The sequence below is a fragment of the Lutra lutra genome, chromosome 7, assembly GCF_902655055.1.
Source record: "Lutra lutra chromosome 7, mLutLut1.2, whole genome shotgun sequence".
Taxonomy (NCBI): Eukaryota; Metazoa; Chordata; class Mammalia; order Carnivora; family Mustelidae; genus Lutra; species Lutra lutra.
Window position 1 is genome coordinate 102,802,847 of NC_062284.1, and position 13,706 is coordinate 102,816,552.

At 36.3% G+C, this 13,706-nt stretch overlaps 1 protein-coding gene across 1 annotated transcript in view; it reads right to left on the reverse strand.

The window, feature by feature from the left end:
- WDHD1 (WD repeat and HMG-box DNA binding protein 1) overlaps positions 1-13,706 on the reverse strand; it is a 65,259-nt gene that overhangs the window by 16,272 nt on the left and 35,281 nt on the right. The window contains exons 13-16 of the mRNA XM_047735704.1: positions 13,041-13,225; positions 9,026-9,267; positions 6,606-6,743; positions 4,356-4,512 (exon numbers count right to left, since the gene is read on the reverse strand). Of these exons, the coding sequence (XP_047591660.1) occupies positions 4,356-4,512; positions 6,606-6,743; positions 9,026-9,267; positions 13,041-13,225 (722 nt within the window). The remainder of the gene's footprint in view (positions 1-4,355; positions 4,513-6,605; positions 6,744-9,025; positions 9,268-13,040; positions 13,226-13,706) is intronic.

Here is a 13,706-nt window from a genome sequence, read left to right on the forward strand (position 1 = left end):
TAGCAATTCTGTCATTTACAGAAGCTAGTGGTTTATTAGTCATGCAAAATGAAAAAGCACATGTGCATTCGGAAAGGAACAAGTCTAATTATACATATATATGTATATTAACAGATAATCAGAAGGAACATTGGGAATAATCTTAACTGCCTTAACATTTATTTTTTTCTATAAGAAGACTTATACTCTCTTGTTTAAAAACATTTTATACCTCAAATACTCTATTGACTTATCACAGTAAGCAATTATCACAAAGAAAAATTAGGACTTTATTAATGGTTTTTTAAAGCTACATTTAATCAAAGCAGGGTACTAATTCACATTTCTTATACTTTTAGCTTTAAAGACTTGAAGTAAAAAGAGCTGTTCTCCATTAAATACCCCTTTCGTGAAAGAAGAGGAAGAACAAACTCATTTGACTGCTAATTTGGTGGGTTTTGCCTATAATGAATGAGCCTCCAGGAAATTGCGTGGCTAAACCATCTGGAGGAGAAAATGCAAAAAATAAACTATGGTTTACTAAGAAAACAAAATTACTTCAATTCCTTTTCAAATAAATAATAAAACTTGTTCTCTTATTAAGGGAAGAGTTGAAAAAATATTAGACTAGTGAAAATTGGGGCCAATGTCCAGACTAAGCTTTCCCCGGGTAACGAGTTTTGCTTTGTGTTCTGGGTTGCACAGAGGAGACTTTGTTCACAACTTGTTTAGAGCACGTACTCAGGAGTAGATAATGATTTTAGCAGCCAACTCTTCCAGGCCTTTACGTAGTACAGCACATATAGTCAGTACTGTAACAAATGCTTGTTAAACAAAACTCAAAACAAGAATTCGTTTGCAAGCATGCTTAAAACTCTTAAGAGCTTTTAAAAGCTAAAGTGAAAAGGAAGGAAGGTTAATGTTGGTAGAGAGCAAACTGGACTGTCGCATGCAAAATCAGGAAACTCAGTTATATATTAACCAGTAGTGATTATGAAAAAAAATCTTCAGTGTAAACAATAAAGATAGTTTTTGCTAAACTGAAGTGTCATTCGAATGGAAGTAGGAGTGATAGCTTCTACAGATTAGTAATTACTCATATTCATGATTAAAGGCAGGTATTTCGTATGGACTCAAATGACACGTTTTTAATTCCTTTATTTATATCCCTAGGAGTTGAACAGTTAAGTCATATACTAACTCTGTTTAACTGTTTGAGGAAATGCCAAACTGTACCGAGTTTCTATCCCCACCTAGCGCTGTTTAGGGTTCCGCGTGCTCAACAGCACTAATTATTGTTCATCTTTCAGATAATAACCGTCCTGGTGGGTATGAAGTGGTATCTCTGTGATTTTGATTTGCATGATGATGCTTAATAACTAATGAATACCTTTTCATGCATTATAGGCCGTGCGTGTTTTCTTTCGAGAAATGTCAATTCAAATACTTTGCCTAGTTCTTAATTGAGTTACCTTTTCTTAGGTTACAAGAGGTTCTTTATATATTCTGATACACATCCCTTTTAAATCTACATGGTACTCTAGTGTGCACTCGTACCTAGCATTATTACCTATTCTACTAATAGAAATTTAGGGTTCCAATCTTTTGCTAATATTAACAATCCTACAATGTAGGGTATCTTTTCCATGTGTCATTTCCACATGTGCTAGCAGCATATTTCCTAAACTTTAATGCACACACAAATCCCCTGAGGATCTTGTTAAAATGTAGGTTCTGATTCAGTAAGTCTGAAGTGATGTCTGAGATCTGGTGTTTCTTTTCTTTGAAAGATTCTTTTATTTGAGAGAAAGTGCATGCATATGTGTGCGAGAAAGAGGGCATGAGGGGCAGGGGAACCGACATGTGGCTCCATCCCAAGACCCTTGGATCATGATCTGAGGGGAAAGCAGATGCTTAACCGAATGAGCCACCCAGGTGTCCTGAGATCTGGCATTTCTAATAAGCTCCCTGGTGATGCTGATGCTGCTGGTCCATGGATCACACTTGAAACAGCAAGTACTAGTACATCTGCAGGAAAAATCCTAAGGCAGATAAAAGAGCACATGCATTTCCAATTCTGGTAGTTCTTGACAAACTGCCTTCCATAGGGATTATAACCAATTATACTGCTATCAGCAATTATAAGCTTGATTATTTCCCCCAGCCTCACCAACTCAGAGCATTATCAAATTTTCAGATTCTCCTCACTTGATAAGTAAAAAGAGAGTTTTTATAAGTTTTGATTCATATTTTTCTTATTTTGATAATCAATCATCTTTTCACATATCCAAGAGCCATTTTTATTTTCTTTTCTAACTAGTGCCTTTCTTGAAATAGTCTCTACTTACAACTTCAGTGATATGACGTTCTTCAAGTGATTTTTCTCGTTTGCTTAGCTAATATTCCTTTTCCTCATTCAAAAGCTCCGTCTCCCAATACCTGACCTCTAAAGGTTGGAATTTCTAAGGGGTGGATTCTGTGACCTTTTTTGTTTCTTTCTTCTATGTGTTCTCGTTTATTACTATGACTATTTTTTTTAAAGTGTTTTATTTATTTTTGAGAGAGAGAGAACAAGTGAGTGGGGGGGGGGGCAGAGAGAGAAGCAGGCTCCCCACTGAGCAGGGAGCCCAATGTGGGGCTCAATCCCAGGACCCTGAGATCACGACCTGAGCCAAAGGCAGCCACTTCACTGACTGAGACACCCAGGTGCCCCTTGTTTATTACTATGACTTTAAATACCTTCTATATTCTGGTGATTCCCAAATTTATATCTTATAGTCATGTATTATAATATCTTCTTGATATCGCCACTTGGATATTCTGCAGGCATTTCAACAATATACCCAAGAGAGAATTTGTTTTCATCTCCCTTATTTCTATAAATGGTATGACTATCCATCTAGTTGCTTTTATTGGAGACATGGGAGTCATTATTGAGTCTTCTCTCTCACTCCCAACACCCCATCTACAGAAAATCCTACTTGTTTCTTTCTCAAATCTAGTTCCCTTAATTTCTACTGCCACCACCCTAGTTCCAGCTACACTAATAGCTCTGCTGGATGACTGCAAAATCTTCCTCAATGCTTCTCAATGGAGGCACTGATAGCACTTGGGAAGGACGATCTGTAGTTCAGTAGGACCATCCTGCACATTCTAAGATGTTCAACAGCCCTGGACACAGCTCTCTAAATGCCAGGTAACCCCTGATCATTGTGATGGCTAAAAATATGACCCTATGTTTCCAAACACTCTCAGAAAGCAGGATAAATCCCCTGACTGAAAACTGGGCTCCCTAATTTCAGTCTTACCTCTGCCAATACATTTAGCATATGTATTTTTCTTTTTATAGTATAAATCAGATTACATCATTCCCCAGATAAAACTGTAGAATGGCTTCACGATACAACTTCAAATGAAATACTAACTTCTCTATATGGTCTATAATGCAGCCTGTGTCTAACTTTTTCCAATATCAGCATGGACTTATGCTTCCCATCAACCCTCAACTTCTTGTATGCTAGCCATTTTTGCATTCTTTCAATTCTTTAAACACACCTAGCTCTTTCTGACCTGAGGACTTTTATACATGCTGTCTATTCTGCATGGATCATTTTTCACTCCACTTTTGCCTCACAGACTCCTTGGCCTTGGGTCTCATTTAATTCTATCTCTATTAAGAGTCCTATGTGATTATGCTACCTAGAATGTGCCCTTCTGTTATGCTCCATCATGGGTCTGCTCAGATTAATTTGTGGCATTTATCCCAAGTAGTAATTAACATTTACTTATTTCTGTTATCTGTCTCCCCAGTCTATAAGCTCCATGAAAGCAAAGACCTCTTTGTTCACCAAGTACCGACATAATGTCACTGCCAGTTGCTTAGACCAAGAAGATATCAAGTGTCAAAAAAAGAAGAAAATATTTAATATTGAATAGACTAAATGGATTGAGAGTTGTACACCTGCAGTCAGCTACTAAATTTCTATTAGTCCTCTCTCTGGTTACAATTACTGAGCCCTTTAAAACTCTCAAAAAGCCACTGAATCATTCAATTCTAAATCACAGTTTAAAATAAAAGGCTGTAATAAAAGATGAAATGCCACATTTAGCTCTCCCTTCCCTGTCTGGCTGAAATAATACTAAAGTCTGACCAATAAATTTAATTTCTATTTTGTTCAGTAAGTTCTAAGTCAAGCAATCAGTTGAAAACTTCAAAATGAATATAAATAAGTTTCTAAGTTAGTAAATATGGAAAGCCAATATATGAACTAACCTGAAGGACAAAAAAAATTTGTAAATACCTTTAAAGTGTATAAAACAAAAAATTTCACAGTACTTTTTAGAAAGAAACAACCAAGCACTTTCTAATAGCCTACCTGAGTTGCTGGGGATTTTCATGGATACCAACCACCCAGTAGTGATCAGATTTTCCTTTGCAGTGTTCTCTTGTGTTACATATTGGAGTCCATGTGTTACCAAGCCCTCTGTTAAGCATTCGAACAATGCCTTCTGAATCCACATAACAGGGAGTACCTAAACAGCAATTGAAAAAGGAATCACTTGGGAGAAATAGCTACATATTTGTGAAATAAATCCAATTTCAAAAATATATACCAATGATTCAAATGTCAGTTCAAAAGCAAAAAGGTGAATAATTAAAGATCATTTCCACAAAACTTCATTAACCACACAGAGTAAGACCTAACTGAATAAAAGAAAAAAAAAATGCATGACTAAAATTTACCCAAGGGAAAGGCTGATAGTTTCAGTGAGAACTATGCCACCTACTGGAATATAGCAGTATTTTTAAAAGCCAATTTCAGTTAAAAAAAAAAAAAAAAAAAAAAAAAAAAAAGTTAAACCTGAATCTGAAGTTTCGCTAGTTAAGAGAGACTTGGAAAAATGATGGGAACCTGACGCACAGTGATGATCTAGAGAAATTTGTCTTTAGTACTCTTCTTCTTCTAGCTTTCTTGGCCTTGTCACTGTTGTATTCCTCAACTCCTACCTAAGCAATTCTTAACCTGAAAACAAGTCAGCATCTCTGTTTCCCACTTACTCTGCTCTCATGTCAGGAAGTACATAGTATATTTGCTAATTACCCCTTTCATTATCTGTGACTTCATACACCTCTCACACTACAAACAGCATGTTCCTCAAGTCTAGATCTAACTGGTAACTGGGGAAAAAAATAAAACTATATGAATGGAAGTTATTAATGGTCACATTAGAACATAAATAACCAGTAAGGGGCACCTGGGTGGCTCAGTGGGTTAAAGCCTCTGCCTTCATTGTGAACAATTCAAAAAACGATGAAAAAAGTTCCTGTGGATGTTTTGTGTAGTATTTTGGCATTTGTATTGATAGTTCAAAGTTCACTTCCAAATAAATAAAACTCCCATAAAAAAAAAAAAAAAAAAAAAAAAAAAAAAGCCTCTGCCTTCGGCTCAGGTCATGATCCCAGCGTCCTGGGATCCAGCCCTGCATCGGGCTCTCTGCTCAGCAGGGAACCTGCTTCCCCCTCTCTCTGCCTACTTGTGATCTCTGTCAAATAAATAAATAAAATCTTTAAAAAAAAAAAAACAATAAAATCCCACTAGAAAACATCTAGAAATGGTTTGTTTTTTTTTAAAGACAAACTGGAGTTTCCAAAGATATAAGTGAAAGACATGAATCTCCAATGGAAATATCTGAGTTAGAGAACAGGTACATTAAACAGGTACCTTAAAATAAGGTACTTCAAATCATCATCAGTCATAAGCCATTATTAAATGAGTCTACAAATGTAACTTTTAGTTTCTTAGTGCCAGATGAGGAAAGGGGGAAAAGAGGCACCTGGGTGGCTCAGTGGGTTAAGCCTCTGCCTTTGGCTTTGGTCATGATTCCAGGGTCCTGGGATGGAGCCCTGCATCAGGCTTTCTGCTCAGCAGGGAGCCTGCTTCCCTCTCTCTTTCTGCCTGCCTCTCTGCCTACTTGTGATCTTTCTCTCTCTCTCTCTCTCTCTCTGTCAAATAAATGAATAATAAAATCTAAAAAAAAAAACTGCTAAAAAAAAGGAAAGGGGAAAAAGTGAGGCTAATTTGAATAATCTATTTTATTAAATCCAATATATCCAAAATATTATTATTTTAACATATAATCAATATAAAAGAATTACTGAGATTCTTCTTTTTTTGTACTAAACTTTCAAAGTTCGGAGTATTTTATACTTACTGCCATCTCAATCTGGATTAGCCACATTTCAAGTGCTCAATAGCCACACGTGCCTACCGCAGGAGACAGTGCAGCTATTGAAATTTCCTTTTTTTTTTTTTGCATAGAATCTCCTGGAAAAGCCACAACTTTACCACTGACTTGTAGCTCCTCGTTATCTATAACAAACTTTTAGAGAAATGTATTTCTCTCTTTGTATGTTTTCCAAACAGAATTCACATGAACTTCAGATCTTATACATAAAAGAATGGCTACTTGCCTAACAATTCCAGTTTCCCCACTGCCAACATAGTAAAGAAATTTACACATATAATATAGATAATTCACCTTAAGAAAAATAATTAGGAATAAAACAATGGAATAATTTCTACTTGAAAAAATGTCTTTAATATAAATAAGTTAATTTATCTTGCCTTCAGCTGAAAATCCAACCCACACTAGGTAGGATTTCCTCGTAAGAGGAAGAGGATCACCATGTAAAATTTGTTTTTTCTTTTTCCCCAGCTCTAGCAGTTGAACTCCAAGGCACTGATCACCATCAAATCCTGCACCTAGTGAGAATATATAAATAGAAATCAGGTATCAAAGACTATTTAGCTATAATGCAGTCTAGAGTACCTTCTGTGATTTTGTGAACTGATTTTGTGATAAACTCTATATTAACTAGCACTACTTTTTATGGATAACCCCCCTGACTGAGGTACCATTCCGGTATTAAAGCAGAATACTATGTTATAGGGACTATTTATACAAAGTAGTATTAAGTGATAATTCATTCACCCAAGAAATATTTACAAAGAGCTTACTATGTGCGAGGTACTAAGGCTACAATAGTAAAGAAGACATATCCTCAGGAAATTTATATTCAGGTAGAAGACTAATTTTGGGGAAAAAAATATTAAGTGTTAACAGAGAATTAAAATAATAATGTGATACAGAGTGTCAGACTGAGTGATTACTTTAGACTGGACAGTCAGAGGTGGCCTGTGTGAGAAAGTAAAATTTAGCTGAGATATAATTTGCAAGTTAGTTGGGGGAAAGAGCTGTAATATAGGAAAAAGAAGGAACAGCTAATGAAAAGATCCTAAGATGGGAACAAGCTTGGTAAATTTGAAGAACACAAAGCAGCTAGTATGGCTAGAATGAATGATAAGAAAAAGTGGCAAGAGATGAGGTTGAAGAGGCAGGCAAAGGTCAGATCATGTAGGACCTTGCTAGCTGTGATTAAAGGTTTGATTTTTATTCTAAAGCAATGGGAAGTCATCAGAGGAATTTGAGCAGAAGAGGGACATGTTCTGATTTATGTTTTTAAAAGATCACTCAGGTTGTTTTATGGAAAATGGACTATGGAAGGCAAGGGTTGAAGCTAAGAAGCCAGTTACAGGGCCACTAGTCCAGGAGAAGAGGGGTTTTAGTGGAGGAGATGAAAAGACAGTTTGGAATGTTTTACTCGATAGAACTGACATGGTGATATGACTTCACTGATAGGGTTGATGTGGGGGCGGTGAGGGAAAGAGAATTCATGATTCATTTCTGACTTGACTGGCTGGGTTAAGAGTATGCCATTTACTCAGATGGGGAAAACTAAGTAAAAGGCAAGGCGGAAGGTAAAAAACAAAAATGCAAAAGTTTTATTATGACCAAATTTGAAATGAGTATCAAAATTGTACAAAGAGATTGCAAGCAGCCACTGGATATATAAGTCTGTACATACAAGGAGAGGGTAGGGCTGGTGATACTAATTTATAGGTCATGGACACACAGATCTATATAAAGCCACAGGCCCTGGGGTACCTGGATGGCTCAGTTGGTTGAGTGTCTGCCTTTGGCTAGGGTGGTCCTGGGATCGAGCCCCACTTTAGGCTCCCTGCTCAGTGGGGAGCCTGCTACTCCCTCTCCCTCTGTCTACCACTTTGCCTACTTGTGCTCTCTTTCTCTTAAATGAATAAATAAAAGCTTAAAAAATAAAATAATAAAGCCATAGGCCTTAACTAGATAACCCAGGGTAGTTTCTCAAGCTGTACTTTTGAACTATGAGTCAAGAAATCAGCACAAGAGACTCAATAGTTAAGAGAACAAACTGAGGGTTGAGAGAGGGGAGGTGGGCAGGGGGATGGGTTAAATGCATGATGGGTATTAAAGAGGGCATGTGTTGGGATGAGTACTGGGTGTTATATGTAAATGATGAATCACTAAATTCTACTCCTAAAACCAATACTACACTATTAATGTTAACTTGAATTTAAATAATATTTTAAAAAAATAGAAAAAGGGTTTCTAATGGAATTATCAAAAAAAATAAGCATAAAAAGATTAGCAGTAATCTTCCTTCTTTTCTTAAGTAAGCTCTAGGCCCAACATGGGGCTTGAACTCATGGCCCTGAGATGAAGGTTGCCTGCCCCCTATCAATAATCTTGATAAAATCAGTCTTGACACATAGTGATGGGTACTGAAGACAGAATATGAAGTGAAGGAAGCAGCAACTTTTTAAGTCATATTCAAACTGTCTTGGTCCTGTACACTATAAGTTAGTTTATTTTTTGAGGCATTTAAACTCTGAAAATTCTTACAAGATTTAAACATGGAAGTAACTAAACATGGAATTCTTTCTACAATACAGTTTTCCTACAAATAAAATATTTTCCTTTTCATTACTATTAGGGAATACAACAAAATTCTGTAAATTTGAAGACTATACTGATTCAAATACAAAATGAATGCAAAAGCAGGTATATAACCCAAAACAAAATAAGAGAAAGAGAAAAATTCTCAAGTAATTTTGATTTTATTTCAGGTCTCGGTAAAATTATAAAAGACTAGGAAAAAACCTACCTCTATGATAAACAATGAAAAGCTGTTCTCCATGTCCTGCCATTGATACTATAGGGCCAGGAAGACTAAAGATCTCTTTCTGAACACCTCCAATAGTGAACAGTCGAAGGAGCATGGCACTGGTGGCAGCAGCTGCCCATCCCAGACCAAGACATATGGCTTCAATATCTTCATTCTGAGGCATGTCTACTAACCACTCTTTGCTTGAATCCCAAGAACTGAAGTGCAGACAGTGAAGCTTGCTAAAAATTAAAACAAGACCGAAACAAACTTTCATATTTGATATTTTATATCTATAAAACTAATCATGATACCCCAGTGACAAAACCAAATAGCTAATTTTTCTATTAAACATAAACAGTCCAAAAATAGCTTTGAAAAAGTAATTATGAAATATCCTTAAAATGGACTATATTAAAGCCATTTAACAGTCTTGTTAATAGGAAAGTGCTCATAACTTAATGTTAAATGAAAACAGGCAGACTAAAATCTGCAGAATATGACCTTAGGTTGCAAATATACAGAAAAAGATGACTAAATTTTTAAAAGAGATGAAGCATCAAAATGTTAAAGAGTTCTTTCACCGCCAAAAAAATTTAATCCAGGAAAACAAAAGAAAAAAGGAAAAACAATCACATAATCCCACAGCAAGATCACCAATCACTGCAAACAATTTGATGTTTCCAGTCTTTTTTCTTTGCATACATACAGACACCTAAGTTATTAAAGTTAAGTTTGGGAATGCAGATACTATAAAATTTGGAAACAGAGGTAGTACTGATTTTCTGAAGAGTAATTTAAAATTCTGGGTTTTTTTAAAATTTATTTATATGAGAGAGAAAGAGAGAGCAAGTGCATGAGTGGGGGTAAGTGGCAAAAGGAGAGGATGAAGCAGACTCTCTGCTCAGCAGAAAGCCTGATGTGGGGCTCAAACCCAGGACCCTGGGATCATGACCTGAGCCAAAGGCAGACACTTAACCAACTGAGCCACCCAGGCACCTCTAAATTCAATTTTAAAATGAAAAGTCACATTGTATATAGCTATGAAATAACATATCCAGGAAAACAGGGAAAGATATCTGAAATAAAAACTGCACATGGAAACAAATGTTCTAATTATGTTAAGACTCTGAGTTGGAGACAGAGTCAACAGTGGTTTATTTTATTGTACTAATTTAATTCAATAATGAAATATTGAAAAAAATAATGAAGTAGTGAGTGGATTTTACAATGTGTAAATTAGGAAACCAATTAAAATGTTAAGATATGTTTCTCAGACTTTAATACAAACTCAATCACCTGTAGATCTCATTAAAATGCAGATTCTGATTTAGGTCTGGGGTGGAGTCTGAGATTCTGTTTTCAACAAGCTTCCGAGTGACCCATGCTCCTAGTTTGTGGGCCACACTTAGCAAGAAGCTAATGTACCCGATCAGGATTTTAATTTCGAATCACCTCAGAGTTGGTAAAACCTATAATCAAGTGTATAAGCATTAAAATCAGCTGAAAAATCAGGAAAAGGAAATCTGGCTGAAATAACAGAAAGATGAATAAAAATATTTTTTCTTCTTTAAAAAAATATGGATGGATTCAGCATTCCATTGCTTTTCCATCCTAATTTTGTCTATGTATCTACTTACCAAATATCATTCTGCCCCCTCCCTTTTTAAAAAGAAGTTTCAGTTTGGGGTGCCTGGGTGGCTCAGTGGGTTAAAGCCTCTGTCTTCAGCTCAGGTCATGATCCCAGGGTCCTGGGATCGATCCCCGCATCGGGCTCTCTGCTCAGCGGGAAGCCTGCTTCCTCCTCTCTCTCTGCCTGCCTCTCTGCCCACTTGTGCTGTCTGTCAAATAAATAAATAAAATCTTTAAAAAATTTACATAAAAAATTAAAGAAAAAAAGAAGTTTCAATTCTAATTTATAATGACAAAAAAACCCAAAAAACAGAAAAAAAAAATCCAGGTCAGTAGTTGTCCAAGGCTGGTATTAACTGCAAAGGGATACAAGGGAATATTTTTGAGTGATAAAAAATATTTTGAGGAGCAACTGGCTGACTCAGTCGATACAACATGTGACTCTTGGTCTTGGGGTTATGGTTTGAGCCCTACACAGCTGTAGGGATTACTTAAAAATATAGCAGCAATGTCCACAACAGCCAAACTATGGAAAGACCCGAGCTGTCCATTGACAGATGAATGGATGAAGGAGATGTGGTATAGGGACACCTGAGTGGCTCAGTTGGTTAAGCGTCTACCACTGGCTCATATCATGATTCCGCACTGGGCTCCTTGCTCAGTGGGGAGCCTGCTTCCCCTCTGCCTGTTGCTCCCCCTGCTTGTGTTCTCTTTTTCTTTCTCTATGACAAATACATAAATAAAAAAAAAAAAATGTAGACACACACACACACACACACACACACACACACACACAGGAGTATTATGCAGCTATCAAAAAATGAAATCTTGCCATTTGCAATGATGAGGATGGAACCAGAGTGTATTATGCTAAGCGAAATAAGTCAATCAGAGAAAGGCAATTATCATGATTTCACTGAAATGTGGAATTTAAGGGGCGCCTAGGTGGCTCAGTGGGTTAAGCCTCTGTCTTCGGCTCAGGTCATGATCTCAGGGTCCTGGGATCGAGGCTCTGATTTTCTGAGCCCACATCAGGCTCTCTGCTCCAACAGGGAGCCTGCTACCCCTTCTCTCTCTGCCTGCCCCTCTGCCTACTTGTGATCTCTGTCTGTCAAATAAATAAATAGAATCTTTAAAAAAAATTATTAAAAAATGTGGAATTTAAGAAACAAAACAGAGGATCATAGGGGAGGAGAGGAAAAAATAAAACAAGGCGAAACCAAAGAGGGAGACAAACCATAAAAGACTCTTAATAATAGGAAACAAACTGAGGGTTGCTGGAGGGTATGAGGTTGGGGTGATGAACACTAAGAAGGGCATGTGATGTAATGAGTACTGGGTATTATGTAAGACTGATGAATCACAGGTCTGTACCTCTGAAACCAAAAACATATATGTTAATTAAATGAATTTAAAAAGTTTTTAAAAAATTAAAAAAAATTTTTTGATTGTGACAGTTGATACATACACATTCGTTAAACTCACTAAACTGGATACCTAAGAAGTACATTTTATTATACATGAATTACACTAATAAAGTAAATTTAAAAAGGGGGCAGGGGTTTGTACAAAAAGAAATCTAGAAAGGATACATACCAAATTGCTAACAGTGGTTATATCTGAAAGTAGAATTCTGGGGGGATTTTTATTTCCTAAAAATCCTGTACTGCTTGTCTGTTTAAAATATATATATTAAATATTATGTAATTATGTCTATAATATATAAGCAATTAGAGATAATTATATAATATACCATATTATATACATCTATACATCATATATATCTTTCAATAGTAATGAAACAGAGTAACAATGTTTATCTAACTCTTTAATTTCTCTTGCAATTATAAATTATTAATTGTATCATGTCATTTCCCCTGCCCCCCCACAATGCAGGGCTTGAACTCACAACCCTGAGATCAAGAGCTGAGCTGAGATTAAGAGTAAGATGCCTAGGGGCGCCTGGGAGCTCAGTGGGTTGAGCCTCTGCCTTTGGCTCGGGTCATGATCTCAGGGTCCTGGGATCGAGCCCCATGTCGGGTTCTCTGCTCAGCAGGGAGCCTGCCTCGCCTTCTCTCTCTGCCTGCCTCTCTGCCTACTTGTGATCTCTCTCTCTTCCTGTCAAATAAATAAATAAAATCTTAAAAAAAAAAAAAGAGTAAGATGCCTAAACCAATTGAGTCACCCAGATGCCCCATGTCATCCTGATTTGTAGTTAGAGACTGTAAACCAGATGCCCTATGTCATCCTGATTTGTAGTTAGAGACTGTAAAGGACAGGACAATTAGGCAAAAAGAGACATGTTCTGAGGTATTATGTATGAAAATCTTCTGTATCTAACAATCCAGCAGTGACAAATTCTTCCTAATAATCTGGAATTTACCTTGCTAGTTCATCAGTACTTTCACATGCCAACAAAATAGCTTCATAAGATAGATCTGCTACTGTGTAATTCAAAGTGTTTGATAAGTGTGTTGCGTGGTGTATGGAGGTATCATGGAACTCCACATCTATGGCATTGTCTTGCTCATCATTATAGCAGCGAATAATTCCAACAGAGTTCCACACCTACAAACATTAAGGTTAAATACAAGTCTGAGATAAATTACAGGTCCTAGAATCAGTGGACTAAAGTAGTACAAATTAATAAATATTATAATTCAGTCTGTATTGAAATTGAAGTTATGGGAGCAAACACAGCTTAATCACCTTTAAATAGTTTCAAGTAAGAGTAGTGACATCAGAACTACAATTACTACCTACTCTTTTCATGAGAAGGCACATAAATATTGAGTAGCAATTGGAGTATTTCATTTAATATTTTAAAAATTACATGACTGCCATAAAAAAATACAATTCTGAACAACCAAACTATTAAATTCCCCAACAGAAATATTTCAAAAATTTACTTACTTATAAATATGGATATAAATGACAGCATATTTTCCTGCTCCAACTAACTGCTTTATATTGTAGGAATAAATATATACATTTTAAGGCAACATAAACCAATACCATTAAACATAAACCAATACCATTTAGAAAACTT